The 14,609-nt window shown below is 41.3% G+C and overlaps 1 protein-coding gene and 1 pseudogene across 2 annotated transcripts in view; one reads left to right on the top strand and one right to left on the bottom strand.

Annotated features, from left to right (window-relative positions):
* LOC115299413 overlaps window positions 1–49 on the top strand; it is a 21,816-nt pseudogene extending 21,767 nt beyond the window's left edge.
* DOCK7 (dedicator of cytokinesis 7) overlaps window positions 1–207 on the bottom strand; it is a 217,066-nt gene extending 216,859 nt beyond the window's left edge. For both annotated transcript variants that reach the window (XM_029950088.1, XM_029950089.1), the window contains exon 1: window positions 77–207. In XM_029950088.1, the coding sequence (XP_029805948.1) occupies window positions 77–114 (38 nt within the window). In that variant the 5' untranslated portion in view covers window positions 115–207. The remainder of the gene's footprint in view (window positions 1–76) is intronic.
* Between the last annotated feature and the right edge of the window lie 14,402 nt (window positions 208–14,609).

The raw sequence follows: 14,609 nt of genomic DNA, 5'->3' as shown, positions 1-14,609 counted from the left end.
CGCCTCCTAGGCCGGGCCCGGGAGGACTCCTGGCTCTTCCTCCCGCTGAGGCTCGCGCCCCGCGCCTGAGATTTACCTGCTGATCTTCTGGGCAAAGGCGCGGCGCTCGGCCATGGCTGCTAAGGCGGCGGCGGCGGCGGTCTGGGCGCGGACGGGCGGGCGCGTGCCTCCTCGCTCGCGCTCCCTCCCTCGCGGCCTCCGCCAGTCCCAGCTCCGGACCTGGCGGCCGGAGAGCCGGGAACGAGCCCTGCCGTAATGCTCCTGAGAGGCGCGCAGCAAGAAACCGCTCCTCCCCCTGCGTGTCAATGCCCGCCGCAGCCCGGGCTTCGGAACGCAGCTTCGGCCGGTTGGAGCCAGGGGGAAGAATGGGGCGTGGAGGGAGGGAGACGCCAGTCCTTGGCCGCCTCGCTGCAGCGGGGCCCGCACGACCGAAAGGACGCAGAGAGCAGCCAGAGAGGGGCCAGCGACTTGGTGAGGCAGGAAAAGAAGATTACAGAACGCGTGGGGGGAGCTTGGTTTTCCCGAAAAGGAAGGAGAGGAAATGAAAGATGGGTTTGCCGAGGGGGGCTGTGCTCTGTCGCCCAGGATGGCTGGGTTCTTGCTCCTGCAGCGCCCATCTCCGAGCAGTTGAAAGCACTTTCTGTCCTACTTCGACCTTGTGAATGAGGTCTGACCAGAGAAAGAATGGTTTTTCTTGTAGAAAAGAGCCAAAAGAGATCCTTCTCCTAAAGAGGTAACAATAATAATAGTTGACTTGTGATGCTTAGCAAGGCACAAGTTAAAGTACATGTATGATCTTAACGTAATCGTCACAACAGCCCCTTGAAGGAAGTTTTTATCCTCATTTGAACAGTTTTATCCCCAGAGAAGCTAAGCGTCTAGCCCCAGGTCACACAGATGGTACCTCTTCAACTAAGATGTTCAAACCCAGAGCCCAGGCCTTTTCTTTGAAGATAAGTGTTTCTCTGTCAATAATACTCTTTCTGAGACTGACTTCTCCCTTGTTCATTTTCATTTTGCGTTTACAAACGTTGGACCATATGAACTCTAATGTACTTTTTACCATTTTGACATTCTATTAAATAATCTCTGTTTACCACTCAAAATGATCTTGCCTGTTAAATCCTATAAAACAGGGACTAGCAGAAATCATGTTTTATTCTGTGGTGATCCCATAGTGTCTAGAATGTTTGGCTCCTAATGCATATTTGTTGATTACTGATGTTATGGTAAACTAAGAAAAATATCTTGGGTTTTTTTGTGGTACCTTTACTCTTAAGTATTGCAAAGATTTATGTGTATTTTTTAATTATTATATTCTGTCTGTGTCCCTCTGAGGTATGTTGGATACTTGTTTTCCTCTCCTTTACAGTTGGAAAATCCATAGCATAGAGCCATTTGCCTAGTCACACACTGAGTCAGGGGTGAAAGCCTCAGTTAGTCAGATCCATAACTTCCTGTTCAGTGCTCTAACCATTTATTGTGTATAACAGTGCACATTCCAGTAAAAATAGTCTGTTCAAAGAGGATTTTTGTGTAGGTTCTGCTTAACGTATAGCATACCTAGACATTCTGGAGAAGAGAGCAGAACTAGACTCAGTCCTGTTCTCAGGAAGTTCGCTTCCATGGGGCAGGATGAAACACCTACTCAAAGAACTACAAGTCAAGTCTAACACTGAATCGTGGCCTTTAAGACACTGCATGATAGGGACCCAGTTAAATTCTGTCACTTTCTTACTATGTGGCCTTGGGCAAGTTCCTTAAACTTGACTCTCCAATGGGGGGAATAATTGCATCTACTTGAAAGAATATTGTGCAGTGTCATTGAGTTAAGTCGTATAAAATCCTTAGAAGAGGGCCTGGCATACGGTAAGTACTATATGTACTAGCTACTGTTTTATTATCACTGTTATTATCATCATTCAACTTATACTTAAACTTGCCTTGGGTGCTTGATAGTCCCTGAAGCGTTTGTCTGATCTCATGCTCCCAGCCAGATGTTGTATGCCTTTATCTCTGCTCTCCAAACATCTTTTCACTACTCTCTTAGAGAACTGACCACATTCTGCTTTTGAATGGTTCTTTGTATACATGACTCACTAGTTGCCAAAGTGTCTGAAAGGACATTGCATGCACTGTGCAGTTTGCTGGGAGCATTTAGAGCAGGAAGAGGACAAGCAGGACCAAGCTGTAAGCTGGGTAGACAGAGTCCGGGAAATACTCCAATCTAAAGTGGTGGCCCCCACCTCCGGGGAAGAGCTGGCAGACACAGACAAGTCCAGTGTGGGCAGATATCCATGTGTCCAAATCAGGGTAATGCGTGGAGCTCAACAAAGGGAGCAAGAGTAGAATTCCTTTGGCTCACCAACATCCATGCTCCCCATATTACTACCTCTGTGTGCGCGCACACGCACGCACGCACACACACACACACACACACACACACACACCAGTTTCAATCCACCATACTTAAATGGAGCTGATTCCCTCACCATCAGTCCCAAGGATGAACATGTGGCCTAAGTCTGGCCAAGCAGAGCAGCACATTCCCTGGCTTCTGGGACTGGTTTAGGAATAGGCACATGAATAAAACCAAGACATTTGGGCCCAATCAAAACTAAAAATTGCATTTGCTGTACCAGGGATCTCCCATCTACAGAAGGTCTACCTGAGAGTGAAGCCAAACACAGCAGAGAGTAAAAATGGAAAAAAGATGAGCTCCTTATAACATCGCTTGAGGCTTGGACTTTGCAGTTAGATGAACTAATAAGGTGCTGGGGTTTGTTTGGGTTTGGTTTTTGCTTTGAGTTGAGTGTTCTGTCATTAGCAACTGAAGAGTCTTTACCTAATACAAGCCTTAATTTAGTCAGCTAACACCACTAGGCTGTTGGAGAGACAATGGTAAATAAGACACTGTGTCCTCAAAGAATTTAGAGTCTGGCTGAAAGGATAAGGGAGTAAACAGTACATTTAAGTGCTAAGAAAAAAAAATTCAGGAAGTTCCATATAAATTCTAGATAGCATCAGTTCTCAGCATCAAGTGAAGACTATATTATCACCTAAGATGTTCATTTAACATGAGGTGGTAAAAACTGGATGGAGTTTAACCCCACGTTTCACCCTGTTACAAATGGAAAGCCTAGATGAACCCTGGAAGTACCAGGGGCTCTGCCATTTACTGGGATTCGAAACCTGAATTCCCCACTAATGGGAAGGTACTTACAAAGAAACTACAAATCAAAGGCTAGGATTAATTTGGCAGAGTAGCCTAAAAATAGTGTGACTTTTAGGTAAGAATGCCTCAGGGCAGTTTTCTCATTAAATATACATACTGTTCTAAAGTCCTTCAAACAGAAGACTTAGGAACAAGGCAGGAAAAAAGGCAGGAGGGAGAAAGGGGGGAGGGGTATGGAATTACAGGTCATAACCAATAACGAACTTGACTTTCCCCCTTTAATACAGCACTAAAAAGGCTTATGGTTGTGGCAAGATCAAGGTTCTAAGGCCACAGTTCAGGAAGGCAAAGAAAGCTTTTTGGGGTTTGGCTTTTTTTTTTTTTTTTTTTGGTCATAAGGGATAAATTTCTGACTTGCAGACAGAACGTGTTCTCTTTGGGGATTTTGGGGGGTATACAGAGTGGTTCTCTAAGATTTAGACTTTTTTTGAAGCAGCATTGGATTCATGCAGTGGGAAATTTAAATGGGACTCCCTCTTAGAAGGTTCTAGGAAAGCCAAATGAGTGTGCCCTAGAGGAAGGCAGAACTGGGGCATGCCACTTGGATTTACCTCAATCCCAAACTGAAGCCTAGGAGTTAGGTACAAAGTCCAAGCTAAGGATGCCTCTGTCTGCTTTGTCCTCTGTCACTCTCTCTTAATACCCAGCAAAAGGGACAATTCAGGGATCCTATCCTTGGCCACACTTCACAACTAATAGCACCCATGTTTACCCTGTTACAATGCTTACTACACTATTCCATTATTGTCTATTAATCTGTGTGCCCCATCAGACTTGATCTCTTATTTACCATTGTATTTCCAGCATATGAATACACAGCCTGATCCATTATAATCACTCAATAAATATTTTTGAGTGAACAAATGCTATGGACTAAAGTATTTTTGAGATCCTGCTTTAATTTACGTTTCTCCAAAAGCAGAGCTTGAAACAAGAATTTGGAAGCAGGTAGTTTATGAAGGAAATAATCCTAAGAAGCTGGAATGAGGATATAGTAAGAATGGAACAGAGGAGGGAAAGCAAGTAATGGTGCGTTATTGAGGTGTTACTACTGTGGGCAACAAAGCTCAATCCTGCCTGTGACTCACTGAAGACCCGCTGACTTCAAAATTGTCCTTGCAAAATTGAGTATTTAGCCAACTAAATGCATACCTCTAGGGATGCCTGGGTGGCTCAGTCGGTTAAGCATCCGTCTTCGGCTCAGGTCATGATCTCACTGTTTGTGGGTTCGAACCCCGTGTCGGGCTCTGTGCTGACAGCTAGCTCAGAGCCTGGAGCCTGCCTCAGATTCTGTGTCTCCCTCTCTCTCTGACCCTCCCCTGCTCGCGCTGTCTCTCTCTGTCTCTCAAAAGTAAACAAAAGACATTTAAATAAAATAAAATAAATGTATACGTCTAAGTCCCCTGGTTGAAGGCTGACCCTGGGGATGTTAACTACCCCCATACTCATACTGCAAACAGCTGAAGGAGATGAATGTGCTTCAGGTGGGAAGCCTCGTGCACACAACTGTCTCACAGCTGCAGCTAAAGTCAGAGATGAGCTGTGGGAAGAAGTATGAAGCATCGGTAGTATCTATCACAGACCCCAAGACTGATGCAGAGACTATGATAGCAACCCTACCAGAATAGACTATATTTGCCCCTCATGGTTCTGCTGTCTTACAAAGCTGGAAAGGGCCAGAAGACCAGGTTATGCCAATGAAATGACCTGTAACACATGTTCAGTGTCCACTTAAAAACAAGCCCGTTATAGACCCTTTTTGAATCAGCTATATTTCAAGGTAGTCATATTTGATGAAGGAAAGTTCTTTCTTAGAAAAATTTGAACTAATATGCAGAAATAATGCAGACTCTGGTGAAATAATGAATCTACACTTGTACTGTTTGTTACAGTAACCACTTGCCACATATGACCATTTAAATTTCAATTAACTAAATAAAGTTTAAAATTCATTTTTCAGTTGTATTAGACATATTTCAAGTGTTCAATAGCCACATGTGGTTAGAGGCTACCATACTGGACAATGTACAGAAAGAACATTTCCATCAGTATAGAAAATTCTATTAGACAGCACTGCCCCAAAGATTACAGGTGATAAATCATTTAAAAATAGGCTGTCGGGGAATTTTAAATGGCTGGGTCAGGTTGATAACATAACCTACTGATCAATCTTAACACACATGCACAGTCAACCAGCCATGTTATTCCTCCTCATGTGATGTAAAGAGGAGATATTTAGGACAGATACTGTACCTCCTCTGAAATATTCCTGATGGAAATTTTAATTCAAATCTGATAAAACCTCTAGATCTAATTATCAGTTTATAGAAAATGTTGGGGATGGAGGAACATGTTCAGCAACATGCAAAGGTTACAATTAGCAAAACTAAGAATATGGTAAATTTTATAGGTCATGATAATCCGGTTCCTTCAACAAATAAATGACAAGGACGTTTAAAAAAAGATTAAAAATACAATAAAAATGCAAGTAACAAAAGGTAAACTGGACATCAACAAAAACTTGTGCACATCAAAAACATAACCAAGAAAGTGAAAAAGCAAGCCAAAGAATGGGAGAAAACTTTTGCAAATCATCTATCTGATATGAAATTTACCAGTTAAGCATCTGACTTCAGCTCAAGTCATGATTTCCCAGTTCAGGTCATGCATGATCTCACAGTTCATGAGTTGGAGCCCTGCATCGGGATCTGTGCTGACAGCTCAGAGCCTGGAGCCTGGTACAGAGTCTATGTCTCCCTCTCTCTTTGCCCCTCGCCTGCTCATGTTCTGCCTCTTTCTCACTCTCAAAAATAAGTAAAAATTTAAAAAATTTTTAAAGAAATTTTTATCTATAAAATATAACTCTTATAAGTCAATAATAAAATGAGAATTCAGTTTTTAAATGGACAGTTTCAATAGACATTTCTCCAAAGAAAATGTGTAAAAGGCCAGTACACATATGAAAAGATGTTCAACATCATTGGACATCAGGGAAATGCAAATCAAAACCACAGTGAAATACCACTTCACATCCTCTGAGATGATTAGAATCAAAAGGGCAGATATTAATAGTGTTAATGAGGATAGGGAGAAATTGGAACCTTCATATACTGCTGGTGGGGATATAAAATGGTGCAGCCATTTTAGAAAACAGTCTGGCAGGTCCTCAAAATGTTAAACAAAGAATTACCATGTGATCCAGTTTATTTATTTTGAGAGAAAGAGAGCACAAGCTGGGGAGGGGCAGAGTGGGAGGGAGAGAATCCCAAGCAGGCTCTGCAGTGTAAACACAGAGCCTGACACAAGGGTCAATTTCATGAACGATGAGATCATGACCTGAGCTGAAATTAAGAGTCAGACACTTAACTGTCTGAGACACCCAGGCACCCCTAACAATTCAATTCCTAGGTATATACCTAAGAGAAATGTCTACACAAAACTTTCACATGAATATTCATAGCAGCATTATTCATAATAGTCAAAAAATGGAAATAACCCAATGGCCCATCAACTGATGAATGGATACAATGTCATGTATCCATATAATGGAATATTATTGGGCAATAAAAAGAAAGTACTGATACAGGCTACAATATGGATGGACCTTGAAAACATTATGCTAAGTGAAAAGAGCCAGACACAAAGGCCACAAGTTGTATGATTCCATTTATATGAAATGTCCAGAACAAATGTCCAAATCCATGGAGACAGAAAGTAGATTAGTGGTTTCCAGGGGCAGAGAGAAAAGGAGAATGGGAAATGACTGCTAATGAGTATAAATCTTCTTTGAGGGATGATGAAAATGTTCTAATATTGATTGTCATGGTTGCACAACCTGTGAGTATCCTAAAAGTTATAAATTATACACTTTAAATGGGTGAGTTGTATGAAATATGAACTATATCTTGAGCTGTTTTTTGCTCACAACGCTCTGACATCAAATGTATGGAGTTCTTTTCCCCCACACCAACCAATTCTCCAACTCTCCAGACAACAGCTGCGCGTCTTATAGTTCATTTAAATTCTGGCACTACCCAGAGTTTGCAAAGACCCCACAGTTTATGGGTTCAATCCCACAAGACTGTCTCCACCTCAGAGGCCAGTTGCAAGTCACAGATCACCACCTGCACTTCTAACCAACCAGCTATAAATTCAGTGTTTGTACAATATCCTCCCCAAGTTCAGTAATTTGACAGAATTGCTCACAAAGTTCAAGACGACACTTAACTTACTATCATTCATTACTATAAAGGATACAAATAAATGCCAAATGAAGAGGTACTCAGGGCAAGATGCAGAAGAGTCTCATCACAGGAGATTTGCACAGAGTTGGGGTGCACTGGTCTCCAAGTACATGAGTGCTTCTGTCAACTCAAAAACTCTCCAAATCCCATCATGTGGGGATTTTTATGGATGTTCCGTTACATAGGCATGGTTGATTAAATCGTTGGCTGTTGTTAACTCAATATCCAGCCCCTCCCCTTCACAGAGGTTTGTGGTGGGGCTAAAAGTTCCAACCTTCTAAACACTTGGTTGGTTCCTCCAGCAACAAGTCCCATCCAGTAGTCATCCAGGGGCCCACAGAGAGTCACCTTATTAGCATAAACATAGACACAATTGAAAGGAGCTTTTTATGAATAAAAAAGATGTTCCTATCACCTCTATCACTCAGAAAATTCCGAAGATTTTAGGGCTACCTAGTGGCTCACTCAGTTAAGTGTATGCCTTTTTTTTTTTAATGTTTATTTATTTTTGAGAGGGAGAGGCAGAACATGAGCGGGGGAGGGGCAGAAAGAGAGGGAGACACCGAATCCAAAGCAGGCTCCAGACTCTGAGCTGTCAGCACAAAGCATGTCTCAGGGCTTAAGCTTAAGTCCATGCTTAACCAACTGAGCCACCCAGGCAACCCAAACATCGACTTTTGATCTCAGCTCAGGTCTTGATTTCAGGGTTGTGAGTCCAAGCCCTGCACTGGACTCTGCGCTAGGCTTGAAGCCTACTTAAAAAGAAAAAAAATACAATAAAATTACAAGCATTTTAGAAACTCTGTGTCAGGAGCCAGGGACAAACCCCAAATATTTCTTATTATATCACATATCTCAATAAAGCTGTCATTAAAAGATGGATTCAGGGGCACCAGTCTGACTCATTCAGAAGAGCATGCAACTCTTCATCTTGAGGTCATGGGTTTGAGCCCCTTGTTGGGTGTAGAGATTACGTAAATAAATAAATAAATACGTTTTTTAAATGAACTAAAATAGACTTAAGAAGCATACTATATTGGTCAGAATTCTCCAGAAAAACAGAATAGGAGAGAGAGAGAAGGAGAGAGATTTATTATGAAGAATTGATTGGCTCAACACATTATAGACACTGACACGTCCCAAGATGTGCAATTGGCAAGCTGGAGACCCAGGAGAGCCAATGATGTAATTTCAGTCTAAGTCAGAAGGCCTCAGAACCAAGAAAGCTGATAATGTAATTCCATTCTGAAGGTCAGCAGATTCAAGATCCAAAAGAGCCAATATTTCATTTTGAGTTGTCTGAAAGTAGGAAACAACTTCAATTTCCAAGTCAGAGACCATTCAACAGAAGGAATTCTCTCTCATTCAGAGGTAAATCAGCCTTTTGTTCTATTCAGGCCTTAAACTGATAGGATGAGGCCCACCCTAGTTAGGGAAGGCAATCTGTTTTACTCAGTCTATTGATTTAAATACTGAACTCATCCAGAAACATCCAGAAGAGTGTTTGATCAAATATTTGGGCACCATCTGGCCCAATGAAATTGACACATAAAATTCACTATCACACATTCCAACCCAAATACAATGTGTGGACGTTGGGGAGTTAAAGAAAATAAACTAACTGTAAAATAAAAGACATTAGGAGACAACAAATTCCAATCACTGGCTGGGAATTAAATGACATTAAAAAATTATTATTTTCTTTCTTTTTTTTTAAGTTTTATTTATTTATTTTGAGAGAGTCAGAGACAGCATAAGCAGGTGAGATACAGAGAGAGAATCCCAAGCAGATGTGGGGCTCAAACCCACTAACCGTGAGATTATGACCAAGATTGAAACCAACAGTTGGTTGCTCAATCAACTGAGCCACCCAGGCACCCCAAGAATTATTATTTTCTGGGTATCTCCCATTTGTTCCTCCAGATCCAGTCTCTACCCTGCTCTCTGCTTTAGAAGGCTGGCCCTGTATGGACTATATCAGCAGGGCACCCTTGCCTTTAACTATTAAATGGACTTGACCAATGAGAAATAGTAAGAGAAAGAGGGAGGAAGGAGAGTAACATTAGGGTTTTGTACCCCTGTGTCCCTCCTTGCATGATCACCTCTTGCTTACTGTGTCTCTTGGACAGTTATTTGCTTCTCTCAGAGCATCCAACTCTATAGACTCTTTTAGATTCCGGTAACCATTCCCTTTCCTTATCCCCATGGTCCTGTCTGTAGTACCAACTTAGCCACTTACCCTAGGTTACTGCACCATACCTGTGGTTCCCCTATACACACAAGCTTTAAATAAACTCTCCTTAAGTTATCTTATTTTGAATGTGTCATCTGTTTCCTGTTGAAACCTTGATTTAAGTGTGATAAGGGTTTTGGGGCACCTGGGTGGCTCAATAGGTTAAACCTCAGACTTTGGCTCAGATCATGATCTTGTGGCTCACGAGTTTGAGCCCTGTCTTGTGCTCTTTGCTGAGAGCTCAGAGCCTGGAGCCTGCCTCGAATTCTGTGGCTCCCTCTCTCTCTCTGCCCCTCCTCCACTCATGCTCTGTCTCTGTCTCTCTCTTTAAAAAACAAACACTTAAAAAGTTTTTTTTACTGGGGTGCCTGGGTGGCTCAGTCGGTTAAGTGTCTGGCTTCAGCTCAGGTCATAATCTCACGGTTCGTGGGTTCGAGCCTTGCGTTGGGCTCTGTGCTGACAGCTAGCTCAGAGCCTAGAGCCTGCTTCAGATTCTGTGTCTCCCTCTCTCTCTGACCTTCCCCTGCTCCCACTGTCTCTCTGTCTCTCAAAAATTAATAGAAAGCATTAAAAAAAATTTTTACTTAAAAAAAAAACTGTGATAAGGGTTTTGTAGTTGTACAAAAAAAGAGAGAGTACTTTATTCCTTAAAAATACACACTGCAGTGTTTATGAATGAAATAAAGTCTGAGATTTGCTTTAAAAATTCAACATGATTGATATTTAGTGAATACAGAGTTTCAGTATTAAAAGATGAAAGAGTTCCAGGGGCACCTGGATGGCTCAGTTGATTGAGCACTTGACTCTCAGTTTTACCTCAGGTCATGAACTTATGGTTTGTGGATTCGAACCCCATATCAGGTTCTGAGCTGTCACTGCGAAGTCTGCTTAGGATTCTGTCTCTGCCAGTCCTCTGCTCCTGCTCTCACTCTCTTTCAAAATAAATAAATAAACTTAAAAAAAAAGATGAAAATGTTCCAGAGATCTGTTGCACAACGATGTGAATATATTTAACACTAATGAACTTTACACTTAAAAATGGTTAAGATGGTAAAAAAATTCGTTCAATAATGGTTAAGATGGTAGATTTAATGTTATGTGCAAAACACACGCACACAAAATCATAATCCAACATGGGCTTATGTTGGTAATTTTTGAAGCTGGGTGATGGGGATATGGCGGTTCATTGCCTTCTTTTTAAGGTGGAAAAAAAGTCTGAAGAAAGAAAAAAGTCTGAAATTAGCTTGATGTCAGAGGGGAGAAGACAACCTGCCAATTAGAAAAAAGAAAGAGTTGAAAGCTCAGAGAATGAATCTATCATGTAGCTAAACTGGAAGGTTTAAGCAGCCAGGTTTAGAAAAGAAAGCAAATAGAGAAAATGTTGGATCAAGGAGCAGGTCAGAACCAATGTCTGTAGTGCCCTACTGTGTCATTCTGATTTCACTTCAGTGAGCTAGGATCTGAAACCTGCTGGTTATTTGTTCTGGATCTGGGCCCAGTCCAGCCCAGTGTTCTTTAGGAACAGTAGGGTAGATCTGGAACAAGCAGGTCTGACACGTGACACAGAGAAAGGAAGAAGCACCAAAGTTAAAAAGGAATTGGTGTCATGGAAAGGTCACGCTGCAGGGTAGGAGCACCTGGCTGGCTCAGTGGGCGGAGCATATGACTCTTGATCTCAAGGTTGTAAGTTCAAACCCCATGTCAGATATCTCAGATGTAGAGATACTTAAAATAAGTAAGATTACTTAAAAACAAAATATTTTTTAAAAAAGAAAGATTATGCTGGATAGAAAACTGTAAGTTTGCTGGTTATGGGAATGACCAAAAGGAGAGAGAAAATTTGGTAATATGAGAGACACTATTTTTTTAAGTAGGCTTCACACACATCATGGAGCTCAATGCAGGGCTTGAACTCACCACACTGAGATCAAGACCTGAGCTGAGATCAGGAGTCAGAGGCTTAACCAACTGAGCCATCCAGGTACCCCTGAGAGACACTATTAATAACATTGAGAGGAAGAGGTATCTTTCATCTGCTCTCGGGAGGAAAGAAAAGGATGGAAAACCATGTAGCAGAGAAGTAGAAATAAGAGAAACTGAGGGAGCTACATTCCAATAGCATTCCATTTTCTTACTAAATATGACCCTGTGACTCTAGTATATTTGTTTCCTAGCACTACATAACCAAAGGGGACCATCATCATACATTTGTCACATTATGAAACCTGTCAAAGGAGCAAGTTCCTCATTGTATCCACAGGTCCTGCCCACAGATTTCGGGGGGCAGGGGGAGCTTAAATGGAACATGGACACCAGGGGCAGGGATTTGGGAGGCCTTCTTAGAATCCTGCCTACCACCACTGGGAAACTGGTTCAATCTGTGAACTAAGAGATAAGGCCTTGGCTGGGGAGCCAGGGGGTATATTATTAATTTACCAAGAGACACAGAAAGTGAAACAGGGAAGGTGTGAAAAGTCACAGTGCCTCTCTATACAGTTGGAGCAGGGGGCTGGAAATCAGAAAGACTGGAGTTTCGTTCCTGCTTGGCCACAATCTTACTATGTGACCTTGACCAAATCACAACCATTTGGAGCCTCTTTTTCCTCAGCTATAGAATAAAAGTGATGGAACCAGATAAGTGTTAAGGTAAATAAAAATTCCCTGTTAGCAGCATCATGTGACTCTGGGACAAGTCGTAGAATAGTCTTTTTCAAAGCATTGTAAAGAACTGCATAACCTGCTCTGTTTGGGGACTACTAGGAATAGCCTTGCTTAATGATAGGGGAAGAGTAAATGATTACCCCGCCTTAAAAATGCTGCCAAATCCCATAATTATGTGATTCAAAAAATAGAATGTCATCTCATATCTTAGTTCTGGTATTTGCTATATTCTTCTATCTGCAATTTGTTTTAAAGGTCATTGCTTTCTTTACTGGTTTAGCTCCAGAATAATACTAGTTTGTTTTACAACAGCTGCAATATTCTATCAAGACAATTCTGAATCAGATTCTGACACGGCTTCTGTCTCTGCCGCTGGCTTTTTAATCAATTACCTAATATCATCGAATTTATTTTTTTAAGTTTTATTTAAGTAATCTATACACCCAACAGGGGGCTTGAACTCATGATCCTAAGTCAAGGGTCACATGCTCTTCCAACTGAACTAGCTGGTTGGTATTGATACTCCCAGTATCAGTAGATTTAATATCCTTTATTTCTCACACAGAGATTATGACAGATATTTCTGAAAGATTTCATGAAAATAATTGATTCTACAAAAATAATTTAAAATCTATAAGTAGAAAGAACTTAAATATGGCTATAAAATTTGCTTTTATTTGGTATGTTTCTTCAAAGTACATTTTTTATTGTTAAGAATTACTTAGGCAGCCCATTATGGTTGTTAGCTCTATATATTTGCATACTGTTACTCTTCCCTATAAAATGTATTTGTAAATCATAGACCTGGAAAGAACTTGAGAATTTATCTGGCTCAGCTGAAGTGGAATGAAATTATTTCAACTAAAACCATCCAAGAAGTATCATAACCAGGTACAAAAGTCAGGTCTCTATATTCCATTCAAGTGTTATTTTCATAACTCCATGGTTCCATTCATTCACTGACCTATTCGCTCACTGAATAAATATCTTTTGAATGCTACTCTGTGCCAAGGCTGGTGCCAGGGCATAGTGATACACTATTAATGAGAAAATAACCCTTGCTCTCCAGGCAGTTGATAGGGGAGGGGCAGGGAGAGAAGTAGACAAGTAAACAGGAAATTCTTCGACCAAAGTATGCACAGAATACGTTAAGAATACATAAGAAAGGACTATCACCAATTCTTGGGTGGGCAAGAAAAGCTTCCAGGAAGAGGTGAACTAGAAGTAGAAACTAGCCAGACAGAAAAACTAGTGAGTGTGGGGAATAAGTGTTCCAGGCAGAATAAACAGTATGTTTATACACTGAGGTATGAAAGCTTGGCTTATTCTATGAAACCGCAGATGGTTCTATGTGATTTGAGCTTGGCATCCAAGGTAGGGGATGATAAGAAGTGAGACTGGAGATAGAGCAGAGGCTGGTTCATGAAGGGTGTGGCATGCTAAGCTGAGGAATATAAAGGACACACTGAAAGAAATGGCATGGAAAGTGGAGGATGGCAGGGCATAATCTGATCAAATGTGAATTCTGCAATGATTACTCTGACTTCAATGAAGAAAACAGATCGAAGAGAAGTTAAAAGTGGAGATAGAAAGACTAATCAAAAGGTTGTTGTGTTAATCCAAGGTATTACTCTATAGATCTGGTTCCTGTAATAGAAACCCAAATAAAAGCAGTATATATGATTTTATTTATTAATTTATTTATTTTGAGAGAGAGAGAGAGCATGTGCACGCAAGTGCCAGTGGGGAAGGGGCAGAGGGAAAGAGAGAGAGAGAATCTTTTTCTCTTTCTTTCTTTCTTTCTTTCTTTCTTTCTTTCTTTCTTTCTTTCTTTCTTTTTTGATAGAGAATCTTAAGTAGGCTCCATGCTCAGCACGGAGCCCCATGCAGGGCTCAATCTCATAACTCTGGGACATGACCTGAGCCAAAATCAAGAGTCAGATGCTCAATCGGCTGAGCCACCCAGGTGCCCCAAAAGCAGTGTGCATGATATTGAAGTTTTTTATTCACTTAATTTGGGCATAAGCAATCCAGAGCTGGCTGGGCAGCAGTTCCACACTATTGATTCTCACGTGCTGCCCTCATCTATATGTTCCAAGATGGTTCACCTTTACCACATTTCATTACAGCCTGAGATACAGAAAAATTCAGTGTAGGATCTGGAATTTCCACATCCTGTCAGCGCATATCCCATTAGCCAGAATTTAAACACCTGACCATTGCCTAGTGTAAGGAT

This window comes from Suricata suricatta, chromosome 8, assembly GCF_006229205.1.
Source record: "Suricata suricatta isolate VVHF042 chromosome 8, meerkat_22Aug2017_6uvM2_HiC, whole genome shotgun sequence".
Taxonomy (NCBI): Eukaryota; Metazoa; Chordata; class Mammalia; order Carnivora; family Herpestidae; genus Suricata; species Suricata suricatta.
This window is presented reverse-complemented; position numbering and strand designations above follow the sequence as displayed.